We start from the raw sequence: 26,173 nt of genomic DNA, 5'->3' as shown, positions 1-26,173 counted from the left end.
GCGCACAACTGTGAAAACACACTTCAGTGACCTCCGCTTGTCATGTTGTAACTGCTCCCAGAACTGCTGCTGCTGCTCCCGCTGCATGCCAGTTGCGCGCTGCTTAGTCAGAATGACAAACCTCTGTATTGAATGGTTCCCTCCTTAATGGTTTTGCTCACTTAGTCTTGCAGACCTCCATACCTCCATAAATTTCTGTTGTTCTCCACCCTTATTGTAAATCTTCATGGTAAGGCCACTAATAGCAAGTCTTAATAAGATCCAGACGGGCCTCTGTTCTGTGGCCCAGTGATATAATCACATTTTTATTTGATAATCAAATAAAGGGTGGAATGAAATACTTGAAGAGCAATGTGCGGTTTCCCTTGGCTTTTCTCCTTCTCCCTGGCAGATTTTCATCTCTAATCTCTGTCCTTAGTTGGAGATGGAGATTGAGCGTGTTTCCATTATGATTAATAACTGCTCTCCATTAAGAAAGCATTAATCTAACACTAAGCAGAGACTATCGGTGACAGGGAGCCATTGAGAAAAACGGAGATGATAAATGTGTGGGAAGAGTGACATCATCAAGCCACAGGCTACAGCTTCAGCATCATGGGGGATCCCTGCGGAGGAGAGGACGGATTGTAAGGACCCCACTGCGTCTTGGCACAGTTTGCTAAGGATTAAGACGGGAAGGAGGCAGCTCCACGGCGCAGAGCTCTGGCAACTGGCCAGGCCTCCTCGATGCCACACAGCGCAGGATGGCTTCCCTCAATTCCTACAGTGTCACTTTTTGTCTATATTATAAACTACGGAGCATGGTATTATATTAACATACTTTTATTTCACAAATGTACCAAGTGATACTAAGGAGATACAAACCGATAAACTTGTACTTAATTGATTTCATTAAAAGCAGATGTAATCAATTTATTTAATGGTGATGCAGGTATTTGTAAATATTTTTAAGCAGAAACATATCAGTATTCTGCCCCGTATGCTTCATTTTGACACACAGCTTGTCAAAGCGAGTTGAGCTGGAAACTTGGCTTGTTAAGCGTCAGTGATCAATTTCTCCTACTACCTTCAAGAGTCCGCCTCGGTTTGTTGCAGAAAATCTGATTTCAATCAACGTGATATTATCACTTCTATCACTCAGTTTCAGGCTATATTCTACCCCTTATACACACACACGCACACACACACGCATTTCCCTTTCGGTTTTTTTGGCTGAAGCACAAGTTATTTTAAAAAGTAATATGCCTTCTCATCAATTCTGTGCTATTTCAAGAGACATTTACACCACCCCAAAATTGGTTGGACAATTCTGCATATTGTGTTGAGCTATGAAAGCACTTTTAGACAGATAGTCCAGCACCACTTGAGACACCAAAGAATGAAAATTGTGGTCATAAGAAAAATAATTTTGGCTGCTGTGTTTCATTTTTCCCTGCGGTAGTTTCTAATCAACTCAGATGGAGTCCATCAAAGTTTGAACAGTGGTGGGTCAGCTGTGGATGGTTTGGTTTTCTTTGGGTTGGGGGGGCGAGTTGGAAAAGTAAATTGTTAAAATATGATGGTGAGATGTTGCCACCCCGCCATTCCACAGCTCTGCACACATATGGATGTTGTTGAAATGCATACGCTAATCTCATAATATTGAGATATTCGAGTCCCTCCAAGAGCAAAACCTAAGAAAAGGAAATAACTGTTGAGAGATTTGTCACTTTCCAAAGTCTTTCCAAAGAGCTGAGGCACTACATAATGATATATTTCAACAAAGTCAGTGGGAGCAGACACTTACAAGAGAGAATTTGCAGACTTGAATGTAGAGCTGCGTAACTTCTGCCTCCGTGACTGTGACCTCACGTCCAGTGCTGTGCTTGTAACTCTCCAGATAGGCCGTCAGCCAGTCCCTCTGCAGCTCCCAGCTCGGGTAGAGGTCGTAGTTAACATCATTCACACCTGAAATGCGACACATATACGTGCACATTAGTGGAACTAACGTCGGTGCTAAAATCCAACACAATGCCTAAAATAACTGTTTGTTTTGAAGACGTGCCAGTGAACTATATCTACTTTGAGTGGAGCAACAGCTCTTTGGTCAACACTTGTCAGACCCACTCAGGCAGTGAGAAACGTTTGCTCCAAATGGACAAGTTATAAGAAAGCAGCATGGAAACTGGGTGACAACATGCTGACAACAATATGTTGAAATTTAGTGGATAACATGTTATCCACTAAATTTCAGAGAAAGTATTGTGCTTTTTCCTGCACTGCATTTATTTGACAAGTCTACTTTAAATTAAAAAATAAAATTTTGTGAAATATAAAAATATAAAATGTAATAAAATGTTGTGAAGTGTAAATAAGCACCCTGGCAATTAGACACATCTGTTGACTTCTACATACATCAGCAATAGTATAACATCTGGGTTATATTGTACAGATAATAGCGAAGCGCTTTATTTAAGCTAGACTGGTTTTTCATGTTGCCCGTATAAAAGCTTCCCTACATCAACAATTGTGTTCAAATGTCTGCAAGACAGTTGTATCATTCAAGACCATGCCATCGGCTAATTTTCAAATTTTGTTTGAGGTATAATCAGGATAAAAAAAAGAACACAAGGTGCAGTATCTTTCATTCCAGCATGTGATTCGTGTGGAGTATGTCTGCCCCTTCCTGTCAGCCCCTTCTTGCATAAGACTATCAGACATAACTGCAGCTGCTGTCATTGGGAATTGTGGATAATTTGCAAGTTACAACTTGAAAGCTGAATAATCTAAATCGACTGCATTGATGATTGTTCGGACAGTCCTTGCTGTGCTTTGCTCTAACACAGCTGGTCCATCAAAGCCACTTTAATCACTGTGCAGAACACATACTGAATGCAGCAATTTTTCTGAGCAGTGTCACAAGAAGGAGATCGTTTCACGGCACATTATATCATAACATGATGTAGTCAGAGAAAACACAACGTTGAAAATATCACATACTGTGTTTACAATATTTACTGCAGTCATATATTCCACATTAAGGAATCTTATATGTCCTGGCTGTGAAAAAGATTTGGAGGTAAACTGATGCTATTTTGAAAGACCCACCGGCAAATTCGTTGAAGTGATTGCCGATATCGAAGGCCTGGTAGTTATAATCGGCGTACTCGTAGTCAATGAATTTCACCATTCCTGATGGATGTAGGGGGAAAAAAGCAACAGCAGTTACTAAGACAACATGATAAACACATTTCAGCTATAGATGTTCAACTGATAAGCCTTTGTGTCTTTATGGAAAGTACAGGAACCTTGTGAGTGTCAAAGGAACAGGGTGTCTCTTTTGCTGAACATTACCCCGGGCGATAGTTTTTTTAAATGTTTAAAAAATTTATAACAGAATAACTTCAAATAAGGTAAGATATTAAATAAGGGACAATGCATTTTCAGTAATGTGAATATTGCCACACATTCATCTATTTTAGCATTAGCTTCAGAAGCACTGCCACTCTTCAGCTAGAATTAAGGTAGTTTAGCATTAGGCCTTCTTTTGTTTGTTACTTCTTTCAGGTTGATGAATTTCTAAAAACCAAAGAATTTTCCTCACCCTCTTTTTCGTTGTAGATGATGTTCTTTGTCAGGAGGTCGTTGTGGCAGAGGACAGTTGGCGAGTCAATCTCAGAGAGGTGTCTCTTCAGTGACTCCATTTCCTGTGACAAAGTCTTAAAGCTGGGCACCTTTTGTAGATCTGCAGAACTGCAAGAGGTAAAACGTTGAAATTATTTATTTTTTGTGATGGAAAAGGGCTCTTTTTTCCCCGTGAATGAGTGATGTCTTTAACTCGCAGCTGCACCTGGCAGGTAGGTAAAGAAGCATAGTAAGTTGAACAGCCGAAGTCATAAATGCTGTGTGATGTTTTACACCAAAGACTGTAAAAAAGAACTCTGGCATTTAGTTTTAATCACTGAAGCTGAAAATACATTGATTTCCAGAAGTACAACCCTCCTAATTTATCTGAAGTCTAATTGGGTAAAAATGCTCACGATCTGACAATAACACACTTTTATTCAACTCACTTTAGCACATGTCCTTGTACACTCTGCCACTGGGATAGTCTAGCATGGGAGGAGTCTTTCTTCTTAAAAAATGCAATCGAGTGAAAATCAGAGAAAAGATATGCTTAGCTATTATATGAGATGTTTTAAGTGCTTTGTCTGCCTTTATAAAGTGCTACTGTTATTCATTTGTTGTTAGAGCTAAGTCAATGGTTCTCTAGAGTTTTAGGTTTACCCATTTCTTGATAAGCAAACAAGCCCCAGTTTAACACTGGGAGGAGACGCAAAATTAACTTGGGGTTGCATCAAGAAGGGCATCCGGTTTATAAAAATAAATCTGCCTTATCAAACATGAAGAAAGCATGCATCGAGCTAGGTTAAGTAGTGATTCTAAATTGACCATAGGTGTGAATATGAGTGCGAATGGTTGCCTGTTTCTATGTGTTAGCACTGCAACAGACTGGCGTCCAGGGTGCAACCTTGCATCTCACCCCACGATGGCTCTTGCAGGCCTGACTTAAATAGCGGAAGAAAATGGATAGATGGAAGTTGTCTATGGGATTGTTTTTTCCCAATGAAAATCTGAACTAAACTCGTATAAGAGTCTTCCGTACACTTGGTAAGAGGAGCAAGAGAGTTTGAGACAAGAAAGTAGAACTTGTTTGTAAACTGACACGGTTCAGCAAGCCTCGCTGAGAGGTCACATGCCTTGTTTTCACTCTCTTGATTATTCAATCTATCAAAGACGGCACTAATGTCCTTGGACGTCAGTGCAAAATGCACCTGGAAGAAATGCTGTGCAAGCATCCGTCTCCTAATTAATTTTTGTGTTTCCTTTCCAGTCCCCACGACTGCCACGGCAAGAGGGTACTTTAAACAGTGTAATTTAAACACTACCTATTTATTCGAAAAGGGAACAAACAGATGCTCCGGTATTATACACACTTGGAGACATAATTTAGTGAGGCCTGCAAGGAACGCACAATAAAAGCAGAGGAGGATGAGCCTTGTTTATAGTGTTTATAGCCGTGGCACAGAGGCTCTGCTGTCTGCATGTCCTCCACTACACAACAAGTCACTTTGTATGTTATCTTCTCTGCTCTGTTCAGTCAGTCTTGCTTCCCTCTGAGATAAATACATGGATTGAATAAAAAGAGGTAAGCAGGAAGTTGGTATTTTAAAATACCAACTTCCTGCTTACAAGATCTTTGATAAAATAACTAAGATTTATTTTACTTTATTTTCAAGCATCAGTGCACAAATGATTTACATTTTAACACCAAACTGCCTTTTTAAAAAAAAATACAGGCCCAGAATAGAGCGCTCGATTCACCGCTACTTGCCGGTGACAGCTTTATTTAAAATCGACCCCCTCTGACATGCATAATTTATCTATCTCCTCTCTAATATGAAATAAAACATGCAGTTGAATGGTGAATCACCCTGATTCCTTTTCAACCAACCCATTCCTTTAACCTAACAACTCGACGTTCACATAGGAACCCACGATTACTTGGAATCAAAAGCTAAATGAAAGACTTACATTGACTTTAAATGGAAACCTGTCGTCTTGCCATCAGATCTTTTCCTCTCTCTTTTCTGTCCTTTTCATGAAAAACAGTGCGTCAAGTACATTCGCCTCCTGCTCCCTGTCAAGTCTCTGTAAGGTAATTAGTGGAATTTCCTCCTCTGGCGCTTCATTATCAATGTGCCTTATTTACATATGATTTCAAACACCAGCCGAGCACTGCAGATTTTTTTTTCTTTTTCGTCTTTTTTCTCCACCACTCGTTCTCTTTTTTGCAGTTTTATGCAATTTGTAAGAGTGCAAACGGGAGACATAGCAGGGGGGCTTTGGAAGAAAAAGAGGTTGCACTCTTGCTTTCCATTGCCTTTCTTTCTTTTCTCTCCCAGCTCTGACTTCTACTGTGCTCCCTCTCTCTGAACCTTGCAGCTGCTGCAGCCTCTTTTGCGCTCCCCCTTCCCTCGTCTCTTTCGCTTCTCCTTCTGTTGATCTGTCTCTCTCCCCCTCTCTCTCCCTCTGCACAGCGGGTGGCTTGAGAGCTGAAGACCTCCTCTGCAGGTGCAGCCTCTTCCTGCTCTCTCTCTTTCTCTGCCTTTCTTTTGCCATTTCCTCTGAATATCACATTCATATCAGCACTCATACAGTCTCAAGTACAAAAGTTTCTCTGATGCTTGTTTAAAACCTGTTTTTTTGGTCTTTTCTTCTTCTGTCTCTGTGCCATGTTTTGCACGCAGTTTTCACACTCAAGAGACCAGTTAACGTGCAAACACACACACACACACACACACACACACACACACACACACACACACACACACACACACACACACACACACACACAGAGAGAGAGAGAGAGAGAGAGAGAAGACATTAGGTAAGATTAAAATAACCCAATTTCTAATTTCTAGTGTTGACACCTCAGAGTCATTTGTAGTGTTTCTTCCATTATTTTCTCATAGCTTTCCCACGTTGTTATGATACATTTCCTAAACACTGATCATTTCCAGGTTATTTTAAATTGCTCTGTATCTACTTGAGCGCGAGCTGCACAGGGCTGTCAAGTCTCAAAAATGTTTCACAATATAGCACCATCTATTGGGCCTTGAAATGTGGTGCAGTCTCCTATTGTATATTGCAGAGTGATCCACATTCAGACATGCATTCACTGCTTTTAGTGGGTAAAATGGAAGCGCTCACAATGTCCTCAGTGTTCTCTTTAAAACTGAAGTTTAGCAGGATATGCATGCAACTTTAGCAAAAGTGAACTTGTTTTGCTGTGTGGAGCTGCGGGACTTAAATAGTAGGTTATTACTCTTCTGTGGCCTTAATTTTCAGTAGCACCCATCCATGCATAATTTGGTGTCTTGTGTTAACACATTTTTGTTATCTGTGCAGTGTGTTATAAAATAAATAAATACATTTCAGCTTGTCTGAGGTAGTTTATCACAATTTAGATTGTCATATTAGCTAGCTAGCTAGCTAGCAAAAAAAAACCCAGACCCCCAAATTAAGTTTTTTAATTTTGGAGATTTTCTCTTATATTTCTACGAGACCTTTGTTTTTGTGAATCCTAGATGTTAAAAGTACCTCTTATCATAAAAGGCCCTCTGCTTCCAAGCCTCTACTTTATGGATGACTCATTCAGTTCCTACCTGGCTTGCACGCTAAAAGAAAAGTGACTAGAAACCTTGGGGCCTTCCAGCTTCTGTTTGCATGGACTTCCGACCCCTTTGCTGCAAACACAAATAAGGTTCAGCGTTTGACCGATAAGGGAGAGCCAAGAGCCTGTTTCTCTGTAGTGTCTTTCCATGTAACCCCGCTTACCTCTCACCCCTTCACCCATGAGAGCTCTCAGTGTCAATGAGGCCACTCCCCCGCCTCATCTCTCTGACCAATGACAGCTCACAGTGATGGCTTCCATACATGTAAGGAGGGGTAAATGCCTGTTGCCCGTTAAGCCAGGCAAGATTTGGATGGACAAGAGCATTTTAGGCTGGTTTGAGCAATGTGAGAAAATGATAAGACATCAGTGAAAGAGCTGCTGCCTAAAAGATAAAACAGTTGAAAATGAAGCTGGTTTCTATCAAAGAGGACAGCACAATTAAACATCGGGGTGCCCTCCTGTCTCAAAGTCATCAGGTATTTTGTTTTTTAAACATTGTATTTTCAGTATAGTAGATAATTGACAGCCTCTCTCTCTCTCTCTCTCTCTCTCCATCTCTCTCTCTCTCTCTCTCTCTCTCTCACACACACACACACACACACACACACACACACACACACACACACACATTAGTCTGAAACCTTCCTGACAGGATGACTGACTAATCACTAAGCCCCACCCCCATAGTTACTGTTGTTACAGCTGTCAAGCTCTCAGCCCTTGTACTTTATACAGTTTATTATTATGATTACAGCAGTAGATTAATCACCGTAAGATATTGTTGTAATAGTGGATGTCACATAAGCAACTAATTAAAGTCATCTCTGATTTACACCTCTCTTGATTTTTTACAGGAAATATAGAATTGCATATTAACGGTCCATTTAGTGCTGGACACATCATGCCATGCTGCATTTCTTAGCCTAACTAATAACTGTTAATGACATTTTGGTGACCTCGAGTAGTTATGTGCATCTGTTCCTGTTCAGAGGTGCTGCTGGCACTGAAAATGACTGCTGCTGTTACAGTACGTGTTTTACGTGTTTACCTTTGATGTGTTGTGCAGCTGCTGCATGATAGGTAATATTAATGTGTAGCTCCCCATGTCAGTGAGTGAGAGAGTGTCTCATAATAATGTGCCGGTTAATCGATTATTACTAGGATATATTAATAATGTCCATACGGGAATGATACCTGCTGTCACCTGATGCCAAAGGACTGCTTGAGCTTATCTGTGAGATCTGATCTAGCAACACACCAATACTTTGAATGACCCCACCAGGTGATCAACAGCCAAGCAGTTCTCCAAGCATATTTCTTTGGCAAAACAAAAAGTGTAGTTAATGTTTTTTCTAGCAAAGCTACCGCCCATATGTTATTGCATAGTGTAAATCTTCCTGTCTTTGTCCAGTGCAGCTGCTTAATGGGTCAATCACAAGTGGATGTATTGTAAATATTATGCATTATATATTGTATTGTGCTCTGTGGCTATCATGACTTGTACCTGCCTATGTACCACTGCCCAGCTGGACTGCTGCTGACACTGCTCTGCACTAGTTTGAGGAAATGAGAAATTTTTGTCCACAGCACAGGTTTGACTGGCCGACCGGATTTTGGCTGGATCGAATGGATTTTCCCCATCTCTGCGGCGATCAATCTGCAGAGAGAAAACATTTTCTCAGATGAGCCTGGCTGACGCTGTTATTGCACAAACAATCATTATCAGAGCAGAAACACAACTCCCTCTACATTTAGTGCTCTTATCTTGTTCTTCTTTTCAAAAAATGGACCTTGTTGTGGTTATGACCTTTTGACCATTTGAGCGCTCATTCTCAAGGCATCTTAATGGTGACATAAAGTTTTCTGGGTATCCCCCACACAGGGTATCAGGCAGAGCAAGTTGATTGATGTCTATTGTGGACCTGGATGTGAAACCTTGGCTGGATATGTTGAGTTCTACTGTCCCGAGTTGTGAATAATGATGACAGGTTGTTATCATGGGAATGATGAATGTAATGGGGGCATGAACAAACATCATTGCTCAACATGAAACATGACTCAAATTACTAATAAGAAACTCCCACATTGGCACAAATTAAATGAACTGTTTGGTTTGCATGTACACACCTGAACTCTGAAAATGATGATGATGTACAATGATGACTTCAAATGAATTTCAATTAAAAATAAAAAAGAAATTGAGTTACAAGTTTTCTGAAATTTATGATATGATGTGCAAATGATGTCCTATCAATAAATATTCACTTTTTCAGAAAGAAAGTTGCATAAAATAATGTAAAAAAAAATGTGCATACTACATTTAATTCAGGAGATTTTGGATATCTCTATTTATCACTCTACAAGTCCTGCCCAGAAATGTGTTTTTGTTTTCTTTTTGTTTTTTGTTCTAAATGTTGTCTTGATGCATGTTTAATCATCCAGGTAAGTAAATCAAAAAAAAGTTGATTCTGTTCATCTGGACGTAGCATTCACTGATGATAGACTCCACTTGTGCTAAATGTTATACAAATCAGGCTCCAGATTATTAACAGTGAAGTTTTGTGGATGTAAGTGCTGCTGAAGTTCAGACTGCGGTTTTTTAAATTTTATTTTTTATTTTTTGGCGTGTTTATTGAACCTTCTAACAATATAATAATTAAAAAATATATATTATTTGCAGATTTTAGTTTGGATTTCTGTCATATATGCCACATCTGCCATTTTTTTAAATATTTATTGTCTCAAAATCTAGTATGCAAAGTATCATATTTGATACACTTAGCTTTAAAGGGATAACAAATATCAATATTGATTATTTACAGTGGATAATTTTGAAAACCTTTTTGTGCAATTTTGAGAAAAAGATTTGAAAAGAACATGTTGAGACAGAAAAAGCCAAAAATCTTCTATTCATATAAACTAATAAATAAACAAATAAATCTCCTGCCCATAGCATCTCACCTTATGCTTTGATATTAAATAATTACAAACTTACACAGTAGTTATACTCAGGATATGAACTTTGCATACCAGACAATAATCAGAATTGTCATTATTTTCTTTCATGTTTCTTAAATTAGGGCAAGTTTATTGTCAACTTGAATATACAGATTGTAAAGCTGTGAAATAATTTTGCTAATTTTTGCTATTTTAATGTATTCACATACATTAAAATAGCAAAGAAATTCTCACAATTATATAAATTTAATTAGATGATGTTTATCTATCTATCTATGTGTGTGCGTGTGTGTGTGTGTGTGTGTGCGTGTGTGTGTGTGTGTGTGTGTGTGTGTGTGTATGTGTGAAATGTGAACGCTGTTATTGCAGAGACCTGTAGATAGACGGCTGCCGAAGCAGTTTATCATCCAGCACAGTTCCTCTTACAAACTCGTAGCAGATGCCATTCTGGAAGCTGCAGTAAATTTCAGGACCACATCTGTGTGCGTGGAGGATCTGAAACATCTCCACCTCATGGTCCCTGTTCACGTAGAGCTCTGTCATTTTGCCATATAGTCGCACCAAGACACAACCAGGCTCCAGGAGAGAGCCCACGTAGCAGCCAATAAGCTGGTTGGTGATGCCTTCTGTGAATGTCTGGAATGAAAGGAAATCCAAAGGGCCATGAGCATGAAAAATGCAGTTTTGGACAGATAGTATACAGCAAATGAAACATTTTGCTATACCATATTTTAGCATTCTGTATTGTCAAAAGAGCCCATAAAACCCAGGATGCTGGTTATCATAATTCTACCCACACAAAAAATCCTACTGTAAAAAAAAGATAATAACATTTCACTACCATCTGTCAATAAAGCAGGCAGTCATATAATTATTCTGTAACTATAACTTTAATTGGTTACTTTCCTTAAAACATTTATAACAATCTTGGAAAATCATGCTATTCTACATTAATTACAGCAGGCAGGTAAATAGCAGGCAACTCGCAGACCCCAGTTTGGTTTCAGGATTCTGGATTACATTTTCAGTACCATATCGATTTACAGGCCACTAATTTACCACTGTTATAGCTCATTTAAAAATGTCACTAACCTTCCATTAAATGCACATTATTGGAGAAAAAGGAAAAATAAAACCACAGAAACAGAGCAAATTCACATCAGTACACTCAAAAAGAAACTAGAGAAAATACCTGTGTAATACAAAATTTAGAATGCATGTGGACATCCCCTGCGACGTTAGCGTGTTGCCACATGAATACTTGCATTTTCAAATAGGTTACTTAAGTAACAGCTTTTTGTTAAAATAATTTTATCATAGAATACAAGTTTAGACAACCAACAGGTAGCAGCTAGATGAGACATATAAGTCAAAGAATAATTTTGCAGAAGTCTTTTATGGGTCATTTTTCAGATGCTTATTTGAAATATAATTCATGCTGGGTTCTGAATTAATCTGTATCATGAGATCATTATTATATACTGAGTCTTAATGAGACTTTGATTTCTATTCTACATGATACCAGAAATGGCCAGCACTGTGGTATGGTGGTTATCCCTATTGCCTCACAGCAATAAGGTCCTGAGTTCATCTGGCCAGATGGTGGATTTGAACTCAGTACCTTGAGATCTGGAGTTTGGAAATCCTCCCCGAGTTTGTCTGGGTTCATTCAAGCTTCCTCCCACAGTCCAAAGACTTGAAGTTAGTGGGGTTAGGTGAAATGGTGATTCTAAAGTGTGTTTGGATTTTCCCAGTACAAAGTTTCTGTGTTGTGTTCTGATTTGTGATTTTGCTGTACTTTACTTTCTGTCTTTACTTTGAAGGTTTGATTTCTTTTGTGTCCTAGGTTAGTTTTGCTTCCTGTTTCCCCCCTGATTTTATTGACAAGTTTCACTTGTGTGTGATTGATCGCACCTGTGTCTTGTTACCAATCCTGTTCCCCATTTCCTAATCCTAATGTGTATAACTAATCATTTCTTCCCCTCAGTCTTTGTTGTAGCATCAGCTATGGTTTTAATTTAGATATGAGCCTTGTGTCTGTTCTTCATATGCTGCCTGTCTGTTTTTATGTTTTTGCATTATTGTGTGTTGTGTATTTTCCAGTTTCTGTTTATAGCATATATTAAAGTTCAAGATTTGGTTGATCGCCTTTATACATCCTGAAAAATACACCCATATTAATGTGGAATACTGGTTACCATTTTATCCAATGTAAAAAAACAAACAAACATTTGATATGGAAAGATTTGGCACTCCTTTTAATGTACTTTATGGGAAAAACAAATATGAAATCAGTTTGAAATTAAACTGGTATGCATACATCTTTGTTGTGTAGAGTCAATGCAACAACAGGTAGATGAATACATAGTTACAGACACAGCTGTAGAAAGTATGGTGACATTGAAAATCCCACTTCTGGAATAGATTCTATTCCTCAGTATGTGTACACAACAACACCGCAGAGACCACTGTCTGCAACGACTTTTTCTGACATTTGTTGTCATTCTGTGGTTTCTCAGTCTCTCAATTTCTGCTAAAGTCCCCAAGGCACTTTCTGAGCATCAGATGGGACCTGCACACACATTTTTTCATCTAAATGGAAAATGAACAAACATGCCCACCTTGACAACTGACCCAGTATTTATATGGATGCAGGGCCGGTTTCATTAAATTCTTTCTGCCTCTGTATCTTACAGTTTCTTTTTGTGCTGAATTTTCACAATTTATTAATTGTCATTTGAAATCCCCCAAAATGTATTAAAAACACACAAGATAAATATGCATGCTTTGATCTGCACTTCTTTTTGACATGAAATTTGCGTTTGCTTTAACATGTTTGTTTGTTGGAACATTTGTAGAATTTTAAAGGGATGCCTTTAAAATTCTACAAATGTTCTCTTGTTCCATCTTTGAAACAGATTTTAATCACACTGTCTACAAAAAATCTTATGTAAATCATTCAATGTGTATTTATCAGCCTTTATCTTGTTCTGTTAGTTTGTTATAAAATAGAAATGATGAAATCACAGAATCACGGAATCATCAATGAAACCCAAAACAATGACAGTCATTTGAAAGGAATGCTATGTAAACTGGGTTAAAGCTCAATGTAACAGCAGAAGTTGTCTATCCATTCCTTGCTGAACACAATACACCATTAAAGGAGCCGCTGCAGTGCGAGAGCTGAAGAGAAACATCTACTCTTGTGTACATTACTGGACCTGGTGAGGATTGAGAGGTCATCCATCCAATGTTGGGTCACCTAACAAACATAAACCCTATTTCTCTGAAATATTGGACCTTGTGTTTGCACATGGGACCAGAATGGGATTATCCTGTTGTGAATAGACCCTCTGACAGCCCTACAAAAAGAAATTTCCTAACAGTCTACTTTTGTTGTCTAGTTACCTTGGGTTTTTTTTTTTCCATTTTGATGTGTGAAATGTGTCTTTCTACAGTTTACAGTACAGTGGAATATGGAGCCCAACCAAAACACGACAAAACTTTATCACTATGTGTGAATTTAATTTTGATACTGCATTTATACAGCAGTCTTTATTTTTTTTCATTCATCCATCCATTTTCTTAACCTGTTCAGTTTTGGGCCATGGGGTTTCAGAAGTCGATCTCAGCTGTTGTAGGGTGAAGGACAGGGTACATGTCATTTCATCAAACAGTTAAGACAAAGAGACAGACACTGATATTAACACCGGTGGCCAATTTAGAATCTCCAATTAACCCAACATGTATGTCTTTGGGCTGTGTATTTTCTAATCCTGTCCGATCAGGTCACTCCCAAATGGGATGAAAATCTTTGGATCTTCAATTCTACCACCTCCACCTCTGCCTCCTGTCTTTCTGTCATACATCAGAGAAGGCCTCACTACTGTCTTGTAAATCTACCTTTTCACTCTTGCTGCTATCCTTCTCTCACAAAAAAACCCTGACACTTGTCTCCACCCACCCCCTCTTGCCTTTACTCTCTTCTCTACCTCACTGTCTGTTGCTTTGGGGGGGATTGACCCCAAATATTTAAACTCATCTACCTTCAATATCCGTGCTCCTTGCAGCTTCACCTTCCCACTTGACTCCATCTTATTCACACACATGTATTCTGTCTTGCGTCTACTCACTTTCATACCAGCACTGCTCCAGGTTCTCTTCCACTTGCTCCCTATTCTTATAAGATGTGTCAAGTTTTGCCATATACAGGCAATAAATTTAGATATAAATCATAGTTTATGCTTTCACTTTAACACGTGAATACAGGTTAAACAGTCATGTGAAATTCAAAAGCTTTCCCAGGGCTTATTAAACTACTATAAAAGCAGATATGTTTTCATTTTGCTGGTCTGGTGTATTTAGAAGTACAGTGGAACCCCGACTTACGAATACCCCATTTCACGAAAAATTCAAGTTACGAAGGCACTGAACGGCAATATTTTTGCCCGTGTTACGGCAAAATGCCAGAGTAATGGAATCCGCTGGCTCTGATTGGCTGAGCCTACAATGCCCACAATGCCTTCCGAATCATGTAACAACCCCTTGGCTTCCGTACTTGGGCTTCGCTGTTCCGCTTGAACGACGTATTGTTGTTCTAGTTAGCAATTAGCCTATAGCCTATCGTTCAGCATCGCCTCAGTCAAAACGTGCGATGGGTGTTTCGACTTACGAAAATTTTCGACTTACGAAAGACCCTCGGGAATGAATTAATTTCGTAAGTCGGGGTTCCACTGTATGTTAATGCAATGCCACAATCTTCCCAAGAGTGGATTTCCCAGTCAATTCATCCCAAGGTCAGACCATGCAACACCCTGAAACTTTACAAAAAACAAAAGCTACATCTCAGATGCTGCAAGCCACAGTCAGCATGTTACATTTGAAAGTTCATGAGAGTAAGATTAGAAATACAAATGAAAATGTGTGAATTTCATGCTTTCTTACAAATAATAGTCAGTCTTTGGTAATCCATACATTTAGAGATACAAGCATTCACTTGCCTTCATTTGAATGTCTTGTGCCCTCCAGTTGGGACGAAGTCTGCTCAAAAGAGCCAGGATTCCTCTAGAAGGTTGGTGTTCATCAATATAGATGTCCACATGGAGAAGCTGTTTTCCAGCACCAACAAGTCCACTGTCCATTTTCACGAATGCAAACTGTTTATACTTTGAAAACCGATAAAGATTAAAGTAGTAAATATGAGTTTGTGTCTAGACTTGGGCCAGTTTTAGACAGTGTTAGAGAGTGTTAGCAGAGTCAAAGTTAAATCTAAACCATCAAAAAGAAAAAGAAAAAAAGGATGAAAAAGCAAAAGAAAGTAAAAAGAAAAAGAAATTGATGTCCACGCAAATTTCTTGATGATTATGATGTAAAACTATTGAGTCAAGAGCAGTCACTGGTATTTGCCAGTCACTGAAGCTGTCTACTTACGTGTCCAGTTATTCAGCACTTTATCAGGGTCCAATGTTCCCGTGGGCATCTTCATCCCTTCTGCTGTAGTTTACATATTAACCACAGGTAGCTCCTGCTCTGCAGTATGCATTTGTTAAACACACGTCAATAAACCAAAGGCACGTTTTTAAATATCAAATTCAGATTGATCAAATAATGCTTGAATAAGATTTACTGTAAGAAAACTTTTAAAACATTTTTTATTTGTGACGTTTCTGTCCAAATTAAGCCCAGCATATGCCAAATTTAGCTCTGCTTGCAGCCAGTTTAAGCACAACTTTTGATAACCAACCTGTTTTAACATTAAAATTGAACACACAGTAAACATGGTTGCAAAATGTCCCCTGGCCTTATGCACAATTATTTTATTGAGCTCCATACAAGCTATGCCCAAGAATAGGCAAATAATATTGCATTTGATTGTCTAAATACTTTGCAGATGTAGTACTTTTAGTTCATGTGCACCAGCAAAGACTTTAAAAGGGTTGGCTCTATTGTCTGACTGAGGTAATCATGTAATCTAGACAAGCTATGTTAAATTTCATACAATTAGTCCATTCAAACGTGACCTCTCATGCTAGCTCAATGCCATGGAACATTTCAGTATGATCACTCTGTAAACACAAAATGAATTTAATAAACATTGGAGCAGCGTGTTTTCAGTCTGTTAAATTATTTAGATGTTGGGCCAATGTTTACCATTTAGCATCATTACAGTAATCGCTTAGAAGTCACAAATGTGGCGATCATCTTGAACCGAATACTTTGGAGCTTTTAGACACAAATGAAATTCGCTTGCCATCAAAGCGCATCTCATCATCAAAGATGTTATGTATTGAAAGAGAGATGAGTGACTTGATTAAAAATGTAAGGCTCAGGCTGTAGAACGGAGTAGTAGAGCCGGTGTTTCTTTTACTGGCTGTACCTCTCAAACGCAGTACAAATATGCTTTTTTTTTACGTCACAAAAAAGGTGACGTGAGTAATAACCCATACAGATACAATTATGACATTTTGTAGAAAAGTTTCTTTGACTATGTGTCTAGCTTCATTATCTTGCTGTTCCTCGCCATTAAGCTTTGAAAACTAATTATTTATGAAAGATTCAAAAAAAGAATCGGGGAGTTGAAATCTTTTGACATCTTGGCATCATAAACAGTTTCACTTAAGTGATTAAAGCAATAGAACCACAGACTACTTTTTAAAATCTGGAAATAAGCAGAAGGTGAACAGTAAAACCGACTGTCACTAAAACTGTGAAAAAAAAACATAACCAATAATTTGTCAGCCTTTTGACTTTTATTTACATTAGATTCATTTTGTGAAAACAAACAAAAAAGGTACACAAAAAACTCCCTGTTAGCAGCATTTAGAATTAACAACAATACAAAAACAAGGATTACAAAGAGCTGATCATGCAAATGAAAGGGACAACTTTTCTTGCTGATCAGATTATTCATAACTGCTAATTTCAGAATATTATGTAGTTATATATGAAAAATAATGAGTGCTTTAAGTTAAATGATAAGAATGATATGCTAAATTGCTAATGCTAAGAAGGTGTATGCTTGCTATATTTCCCATCTTGGCTAGGCTAACATGGCTACATTTGCTAATTAACTTTACATACAAAGTACAGCTGAGGAAAGCATGAATGCTGCGAATATTAGCTCAATCCATGCCGTTATTGTGGGGGCATCTTCTCAGACACAATCACTATTATCTTCATTTTGGATTTTAAAAAATGGAATATAACTGAATAACAATGGTATGCTGGCCTCAGCTTCTTTTCAAGTTCCTATCTTAGATGTTTCATCTTCCTTAAGAACTTTGTTGACTGGTATTTATGTGTCTCTAGTATATCCCAACTGAAAGGATCTGTACAATGAGAGGGATTTGTTCTTGAAACTTCTCCATGTTATTGTTTTTTTATTTATTTTTTACAATGTTTCGATCAGTAGCATTTTTAAAGGTTTTGCATGATCTTCACAAATTTGAATAAAAAAAACTGATAAACTGAAGTGTATGGTATGTTAACTGAATCTCAGAAATGCCTGAAGATGACAAATGTGATGAATACCAAACATCTTATTAACGTTAAGACCTGTAATTACAGGAGAAGGAAGTGATTGTTATGTTGCATCAAAGTAATATAAAGAATTAGCAGAAAAAATGCATAACCGAGAAAACTTGGTACACATTTGTAAAAATTTTACACAAACCTGGACCCATGCTTTATGTGTGTCCTACACATGGTAATCACTGGCATGCTTTTACAGTGTGGAGAATATGTTTTGATTTTTATATATACCAAAACATTTATTAACATTGATCAAAATGACTTATTGTGATAGGGGAAAAAAAATCTTATTTAAGTGTTCAAGAGAAGTTGATTTTAAGATGAACTTAATAGGGAAAATCATAATAGTGTAAAGAGTAAACACTTTTAACATACTGGATTGCAAATAGGCAACAAATGCTTTATAAATGTATAAATTGTGTTTTTGTTGAATGTGGTAAAATATTATAAAGTTAAAAAAGCATGCAAATATCTTGTATATGTAATATTTTTGTACTACAGCCGGAACACAAGTTTTGGTTGTCCCTCTGCAGTAACGCTGGCAGTTAGCATTAATAATATCTTGCAAAGTACAGGGATTTTTTTTCTTGTTGAAATAATGTTTACTCTGTTTTTTCTGTTTTCCTTTGTTACAATTTTCCCAAACATACCACAACATGTGCATGAGATTGCACTGTATTTAGTAATACTACACACTGTCTACTGAAAATAAAATGTAGATGAATAAAACAAATGAAACATGTAAATATCATTTGATTTGATTTGATTTTATTGATTAGCATTCAAATATCTCAATGAAGACAGAACCAAGATCTACCACAAAGCAAGAAAGCATGAGACAAGGCTAATCATTATATTACTATATCTGCATTTCAGATGTCTCCAATATTAGAAAAAAAGGTGTGTTTGTTTGTTTCTTCCACCAAGAGCACATATCAGTACATGTGTGCATCAGAGCACTTCGCCAGCCATCTTAATATTTTCAAATGAATTGTCAAGCGCAGCACAAGACTTCACGCAACACTAAATGTATCGTCTCCTTTCTTCCCTGGGCTTCTTCAGGTCAGAGAAAATTCTCTTTTATTACAACGCAAACAGTTGTTGGTTTCCTTTATCAAACAGCTCTTTGGAGAGAAAGAGAGAGAGAGCGTTGTGCAGATATTTAACCTTTTTATATAGTCTTACAATTGGTGCTCTCAAGGCCTTTCATTTGTGAAGATCCTGTGGAAAAATCAGGGAGCTTGGACTCATTTCACTACCGGTACAGTATATTTATATTTCAGCTCCAATCAAAGCTAGCCAATATGCCATCACTATGTATTTTCCCCTCTGAGCCCTGCCTCCCCACTATAATTTCCACCGACATTTTGTGTGCAAATGCAGTAATAGACACATTTATCACATCAAAAGAGATTCAATTTTCTTTTCAATCATCCACCGGTATGAATAGCGCCACATCCTCTGTGGCCAACAATGAAGGGCCATTACCGTGAGCCAAAGGATGGCTTCGCCTTCTCTATGCATTCAAGGGGAAAAGTGTGTCAAACTGTTTTCCAATGCCAACATTTGTTCTAGGCAAATGGAGGCAGCTTTCAGACAGGTTAGTATCCAATTTTATTGTCAGACAAATGTCATTTTTGTTTGGGGCCATGGTAATCACTGGGCTCAGACACCGGTGTTCCTCTGCGGTAAAGCCGGCAGTTAGTCCATTTAATACTCTAACTCTCATGCCAGTAGCAGATTGCCAAGTCCAGACATGACACCCGCTGTCTCTTCATTATGTGAAGAGGGTGACATGCAGAATTCATGCCTCAGTCCTCAGGGGGAGGAGGGTGATGGGCTAATTGCCTAAGACATTGTTGACTTTGCAAGTGCAGTTAATTGTTGTCAAATCTTGCTGACAAATCAGAGATGTCGACAGGACACTTTATGTTAAGTTTTCTTTGCAGTAGCATGTATATATGCAGGAGAGTTGCGCTTGCAGACATACATAAATTTGTTGATTTTTACTGCCGTACTTTGGACCTTCTCTAAATGTTGCTGCAGTTTTGCAAAGTTAAAAATCACCACTGCTGTCAGCACCGCATAATAGGTGCAGCTTCTTTTCTTTTTTTATAGTTTTGGGGAGTTTTGCCTTTAAATCACTAATGAAACTGCATAGTTTCCATTTTGAAGATGAAACTTTAATTTTAGGTTAGTTTACTGACCACATCCTAATCTATTCAGGAATACATCATGCATTCACAGTATCAGACTTTGTCCAGGGGACAATAATAAAGTCCCGTCTTAGTTTCATTTCCTGATATATTTGAGTGAAAATGTCCTTCTTGTTTTTACTCATTGTTTTTTAACCTTCAAAAATAGTCCAGACAGCACACAAAAATAAGGTTTGCTATTCTCACACTTTCTATATTTCTGTAAATAAATACAGAAATCGATTTGGAAGTTGTGTCAAAGGTTGCTTGCATGTTTTAGCCAACAGCTGGACAGCTAATAGATTGCTTTGTTATTTAAGGACTATACAAGTCTGACCACTACTCTACTGAAACTATTCTATTTAATGTATTTCATGTGCTTAATGTCTTCAAATGCATTACTTTTGCCTTAATTTGACCAAATAAGTGCATCCACACTCCGTCCCTTTTCACAGAAAGTGTCTCTGCTGTATTTTCTGTCATCTCCTGCCATACCTTATACACGCTCCATCGTTGCCAAACCACCCAAGCCGCAGCTGATGAGGTCATTTATGCAGCTAGTACCGGTCCCTGAAAGCTTTGCTTAATCTGATATCATTGGCAGCAAGATACTTAACCAGCTCCATTTCTGGCCACACTATTTTGGGGTGCTCACCATCCAACAATGCTGTCTTGTCTCAGCCTTCGTGGATCCTTAGATCTACTCGTAAAGCTAAATTATTCTCAGTTTATACCTTTGAAGTCTGTAGAAAGCTTGTTCTTGTGATGCCATTTCCAAAGAGCTGTATGGCGGTTGGTTTATTGCGCGTGGTGGAATGGCATAAGCAATATAGAAAAAGAGAAGGAGCCACCAAAACACGTCAGCGCATGAGGCAAAGATAGCCCATTTACTTTTATGTTAAGTAGAGTGTGTTCTAGTTGTGGTCTGGCTACTGAATTATGTTGGAAGTGGAGGAAATGAACAATCCATCTTTGGATTTCGACTAAAGCAAACTGAAAAAAAGTCATGTTATTGACACAGAAAATAAATAATGCAGTGTAAGAATGCTATGCAATAATTTATTAAACATAATTTGTTTCACAACCCAAAATGAGCAACAGCAGCTGTGAATGATATTTAAGATTAACCCACGTATCCGGCCACACATCTTCACATTCTGTCTTTCTCCATTAAATATGTATTACATGGGCTTGGGCCTCTGACCTTGGCTCAGGAAAAAGCTTGCATCATTTCATGTTGAAATAAAAAGAGAGACTGTCCGCAAATCTAGCATGCTAATTACACATTCACTTTCATCTGTTAGAAAATCACACAGATCTGTCCTTAATGTGGCTGTTGGGTTTCTTTTGATGGAGGGGGAAAGTACTGTACTGTATTAAAATATAAATAAAATAAGATAACATCTGTCAGGAGCCCCATATTATTAATATCCACTTGTTCTTACCTGTTTTGATGCAAGCGCTGTTCTTGTTTAATTGAGAAGACATCTGAAACGGGAGGTGGGGAGGATAAATAACGAGCTTCATGAATGATGAATGGTTAATGATCTATATCTATTTCAATCTTTAATAAAAAATATACAAAAAAGCAGCGTCTTTAAGGGACACACTCAGACACACGTAGTAACTCTCACTTCTTGTGTTTATTCATTTTTTGGCTTTCAGAAATTCTCCAGACAGCATGATGAAAGTGGGGATTTTATTTTTGGATTGGTGCATTGGCACATACAGTATCTCTTAAAGGAAAGGTTAGCCAGTTTCAAAAGAGGCTATTACAATTTCCTCTGTCAGGATGCAGGAGGAAGGTTAGGCTTGTTATCCCCATCCCCCCACATCTGTGTGTTAATAAATTCTACTCTTAAAAAATAAAAATCCACAATTTCATTGTACATGTACAATGACAAAGGGCTATTCTACTCTGTTCTAAAGAGCAGTCTACCCAAATAGCATTGTCACTACCTTGTTGGTGCCATCTTTCAATGATGTCAAAAGCAATTTTGTTTTTTTTGTTTTTTTTGCTGCAACAAACAAAATTAAGTTGCATGAGTGCATTTTAAAGGGAGAGAAAAACAGAAAATAAAAGCATTAGAGATCTGAAGGGTGGAAGATAGAGATAACATGAGATATTATAAGAAGATAGAAGATAGAAGGGATGCTCTGCTGGAAGGACGTTATATTTCTATGAATTGAACTGAAGCCCCAGCCATCATTTTGCTATCCTATCACTTTAAAAAAAAAAAAATCACAAAACTACACACAACAATATAATAAAACTATGACGTCTATAATAAAAGCAAGAACAAGAAACTAACCACAAATTGTGTGCATTTACCTCTTTTATTGTAAATGTACCTAAGCTTCTAGCCAGAGCAACCCACATATATGTAGCCAGTATGACAGATGGACCTAAATGACTTCATCCACTGGTTTTAGGCAATTTGATGCCTCAAAGTTACTGTTTTGGCTACAAATATGTTAGTTTTTGAAGCCAGATACAATATTTGGTCAAGAAGGTAAAGGCATTAGCCAGTGCTAGCAAGCCTGGTTAGCAAGCTAGGTGTGCTGCACAAACACATGCTAGCTAAATAGTACTAAGTAACAGCCAAACAAAACACACAATTTCACCAACCAAGACTTTCAGCATAGGCTGTACCACAAAGCAAAGAGTATTTTTATTGTGTATCAGCTAATTTGATAAAAATGTCACAAAAGCACAAAGATGTAGTTCAGTGAGTTCAGTTAACAATTTAACATGGTTAAATTACTTTGTCTTGTTTTAATTTATTCTCTTTTATTTTATTTACGTTGGTGTTACCTGTGCTTAGAGGTCTGTTGGCTGCTGATTTAATCATAATAAAGTGAGCAAAAAGACGGGCTTTGGAATGCAGCACACCTAAACACAGGAAGTGGAAATCCACAGACACACACACACAGGCCGTGTCCCAATTAAGAGACTGCACGCTTGAAGTTCGCGCACTACGCGTACTACGTACGGTGCGTACTATAAGTACGAGAAGTGAGAGGCTTGTGAAATGGGACGGTATACGCATCGTCGCGCTGTTATACTAACCGCGAGACACGTTACATACAGCTTTGTTTGACAGAAATGAAGGAGAAAAATGTTCTGTTGGTCATTCATTTTTGTCATGACATCACTTTGATTAGTTGAGTATCTGAGGCTGAGACCACAGGACTGTAAAACATGATTGTTGGGCTTCATTTCTGTGCTGAACAGTCATTTAAGATTAGTTAGTAAATAACAATTAGTTAATGTTGTTCATGAGACTAAAGTCAACTCACTGTGGCAATGTAAATATAATATGGCCAATATTATACTATTGTCAGATTATTATGATATATATATATATATATATATATATATGTATATATATGTATATATATATATATATATGTATATATATGTATATATATATATATATATGTATATATATGTATATATATATATATATATATGTATATATATGTATATATATATATATATATATATATATATATATATATATACACACACACACACACATCTTATTAGGGAAATTCCACATACATAAATGTAAATTTCAAAACTCAACCCCATCATTTAATTTGTTTTTGATTGAAATTGAATATTACTTTAACTCTCTTAAATTAACTTCCAATAAAAAAAGGTTTATCATTGATTGAAATTCGTTCAGAAATGTTTAACGAATGAGCTGTCACAACTTTCAAATACAAAGTTGTTATGAAGTCTGTCACATTCCCCCCTTTCTTCTTTTTTATCCTTTATTTATTTATCCTTCTTATTTCATTGTACTGTATATTGTTACTCTTATTTGCCTTGTATGTCTACTGTACAAACTGAACTGGAATGACTGACTCTTCGCTTTATGGTTTCAATTAAGTTTGGAAAAAAAAAAACAACCTCTTCAGCCGCTCCCGTCTGCCGTATTTTGCGGCAAAATTATCCACACCCACCGCCGCGCAATGAATTGTGGGATATATGGAACCACGAAGCGTGTCACTACCCGATCCGTACCGGAAACCCGATCGGTACCCCGCATGCGCGAAAGGTTTCTACTTCCGGTCGTAGCGTTTTACGATAGTTACAGGTCAGAGTATCTGTTAAGATGTTAAGAATAACAAGTATATCTTAAAATGTTTGCAATAATGAAGCATTTCAGTACAATGTAGACAAAAACGATTGTTTAAATGTCCCGGGCAGTCGAAAAGGAGGCAGAGCTGTTGAGAAATGCTAGGAGCTAACTGGGCGCTAACCGTATCATTCAAATATATTGAATGTCGCAATGTTGGCAAAGAGAGGAAGTGACGTAAGATTTGCGCATGCGGGGTACCGATCAGGTTTCCGGTACGGGTCGGGTAGTGACAAAGCGTGCACCGGACCACGCTTGATATTTGGGGAAATCGACAGCGCATTTGGAGTGTGCATTTGAAGTACACTTCGAATTGGGACAGCCGTCATCGCGTGGCGGTGACGTAACCGCACTTAAAATGCGTACTTCAAGCGTGCAGTCTCTTAATTGGGACACAGCCACAGACACTGAGCTGGATTTGGTTCATGACCAGAGATGGGCAGTAACGCGTTACAGTAATCTGATTACTTTTTTCGAGTAACGAGTAAAGTAAGGGATTACTATTGCAAAAACGGTAATTAGATTACCGTTACTTTCCCGTAGGAGCGCTGCATTACTGCGTTACTAAAACCGTGATTTTTTGCGAGAATGTCTCACGACAGTGACGTAACCAAGTGCGCCATTAGTGACAACAGCTGTGTGCAGATCAACAATGGATCACATATCGATTGTGGGAGAGAGTGTGAGCGTGCAGCGTTTAAAACTTGGAAGTACTGACCTTACTTTGAGTTTGATTCCATAAAAAGTGACAAAAACATTACCGTCCATCGTGCGTGGGAAGAAAACGTCTTTTTACAGCAAAAAACCCCCCTAAACTTCCAAGCAAGCACCGAGTGCACAACGACGTAATGGGAAACTCACAGAGAAACTCGCGGATTCTTCAACTGACCGCGGCACACCTGCACCAGGGTAAACCTCCCCCTACCGCAGTCCTGCTTTACAGGTGAAAATAGAGCAACAGGACCGTTGAGTCTTTGACTTTATTTATATTCTGCAGTGTTTTACTTGCATGTATTTGAAAGAGTGAGTGTAAACACAAAAAATATTTTATTTTATGTGCTGGAATGTGCAGAAAATAGGTTTAAATGTTAAACTAATTTATTCAATTCAGAGAATGTTGCATATAATTAAATTTTTGCTTGATGCATAAAGTTAAAAGATTAAAACTGATAAAACAAGTTAAAAAAAAGAGACTTTTCCATTTGATTACATTTTGTATGATGGATTATGCAGAAAAAGTAGAATTGGGCTGAAGGATCTATCGTTTTTGTCATGGTTGGCTGTGTGGCAGGCGGGCAAGCAGGAGTGGTGGATCCAAAATGCAGGACTCAGACACAGAAGTTCAACTTAAAGCGCAGCTTTAATGCTGGAAAACCTCTTACTAACTAAACTCACCAAAAGACAAACAAAAACGCTGGTGGACTAAAACACTGAAGCACAAAACACTGAACTGGAAACAAAACACTGGCAACACGGAGGCAAAACACACACAGCTTGTTGAGGGTACGACGCAACACTGACTCAGAGAAACACAGGGACTAAATACACTGGGAAGTAACGAGGAGAATGAGACACAGAAGGAGAGCACAGCTGGGGGAAATTAGAACTGACGAGACAAGCAAAGCAGGACACATTCACATAAGACACGGACCTTCAAAGTAAAACAGGAAGGATCACACAGAGACGCGAACTTGACACAGTGGAGACAGCAACTAAGAAACACAGAGACATAAACCATAAGGCAGAGGACTCTAAGAACCGAGAGACACAGAGGGGAAATCAAACATGCAGACACAGACTTACACAGAACAGAGGGGACATAGAGAAACATGAAGGGCAAGGGATCGAAACTAGAAACTCACACCAAGTACAATAATACAAAAATCACAAAGAACTAAAACGCTGGGTCAGGAGACCCAGGACCCTGACAGTTTTATCACCTCTTCAGGTTGTAAATCATGTTTTTGAAAAGTAACCAAGTAATTAATTACTTTTGAAAATAAGTAATCAGTAAAGTAACGGGATTACTTTTTACGGAAGTAATCAGCAATTAGTTACTGATTACTTTTTTCACGTAACTTGACCAACACTGTTCATGACACAGGGAATTTTATTAATGTAGC

At 38.0% G+C, this 26,173-nt stretch overlaps 1 protein-coding gene across 1 annotated transcript in view; it reads right to left on the bottom strand.

Annotated features, from left to right (window-relative positions):
* Nucleotides 1–25,971, bottom strand: part of LOC309712166 (ethanolamine kinase 1) — a 36,917-nt gene extending 10,946 nt beyond the window's left edge. The window contains exons 1-9 of the mRNA XM_082542794.1: nucleotides 24,769–25,971; nucleotides 21,348–21,390; nucleotides 15,608–15,706; nucleotides 15,178–15,342; nucleotides 10,551–10,813; nucleotides 8,724–8,876; nucleotides 3,584–3,732; nucleotides 3,088–3,171; nucleotides 1,787–1,947 (exon numbers count right to left, since the gene is read on the bottom strand). Of these exons, the coding sequence (XP_082398920.1) occupies nucleotides 1,787–1,947; nucleotides 3,088–3,171; nucleotides 3,584–3,732; nucleotides 8,724–8,876; nucleotides 10,551–10,813; nucleotides 15,178–15,318 (951 nt within the window). The 5' untranslated portion in view covers nucleotides 15,319–15,342; nucleotides 15,608–15,706; nucleotides 21,348–21,390; nucleotides 24,769–25,971. The remainder of the gene's footprint in view (nucleotides 1–1,786; nucleotides 1,948–3,087; nucleotides 3,172–3,583; nucleotides 3,733–8,723; nucleotides 8,877–10,550; nucleotides 10,814–15,177; nucleotides 15,343–15,607; nucleotides 15,707–21,347; nucleotides 21,391–24,768) is intronic.
* Nucleotides 25,972–26,173: the final 202 nt, after the last annotated feature.

Source organism: Aulonocara stuartgranti (genome assembly GCF_965226115.1).
Source record: "Aulonocara stuartgranti genome assembly, chromosome: 7".
NCBI lineage: Eukaryota > Metazoa > Chordata > Actinopteri > Cichliformes > Cichlidae > Aulonocara > Aulonocara stuartgranti.
The sequence above is the reverse complement of the archived record's forward strand: the minus strand, read 5'-3'. Positions and strand labels throughout refer to the sequence as shown.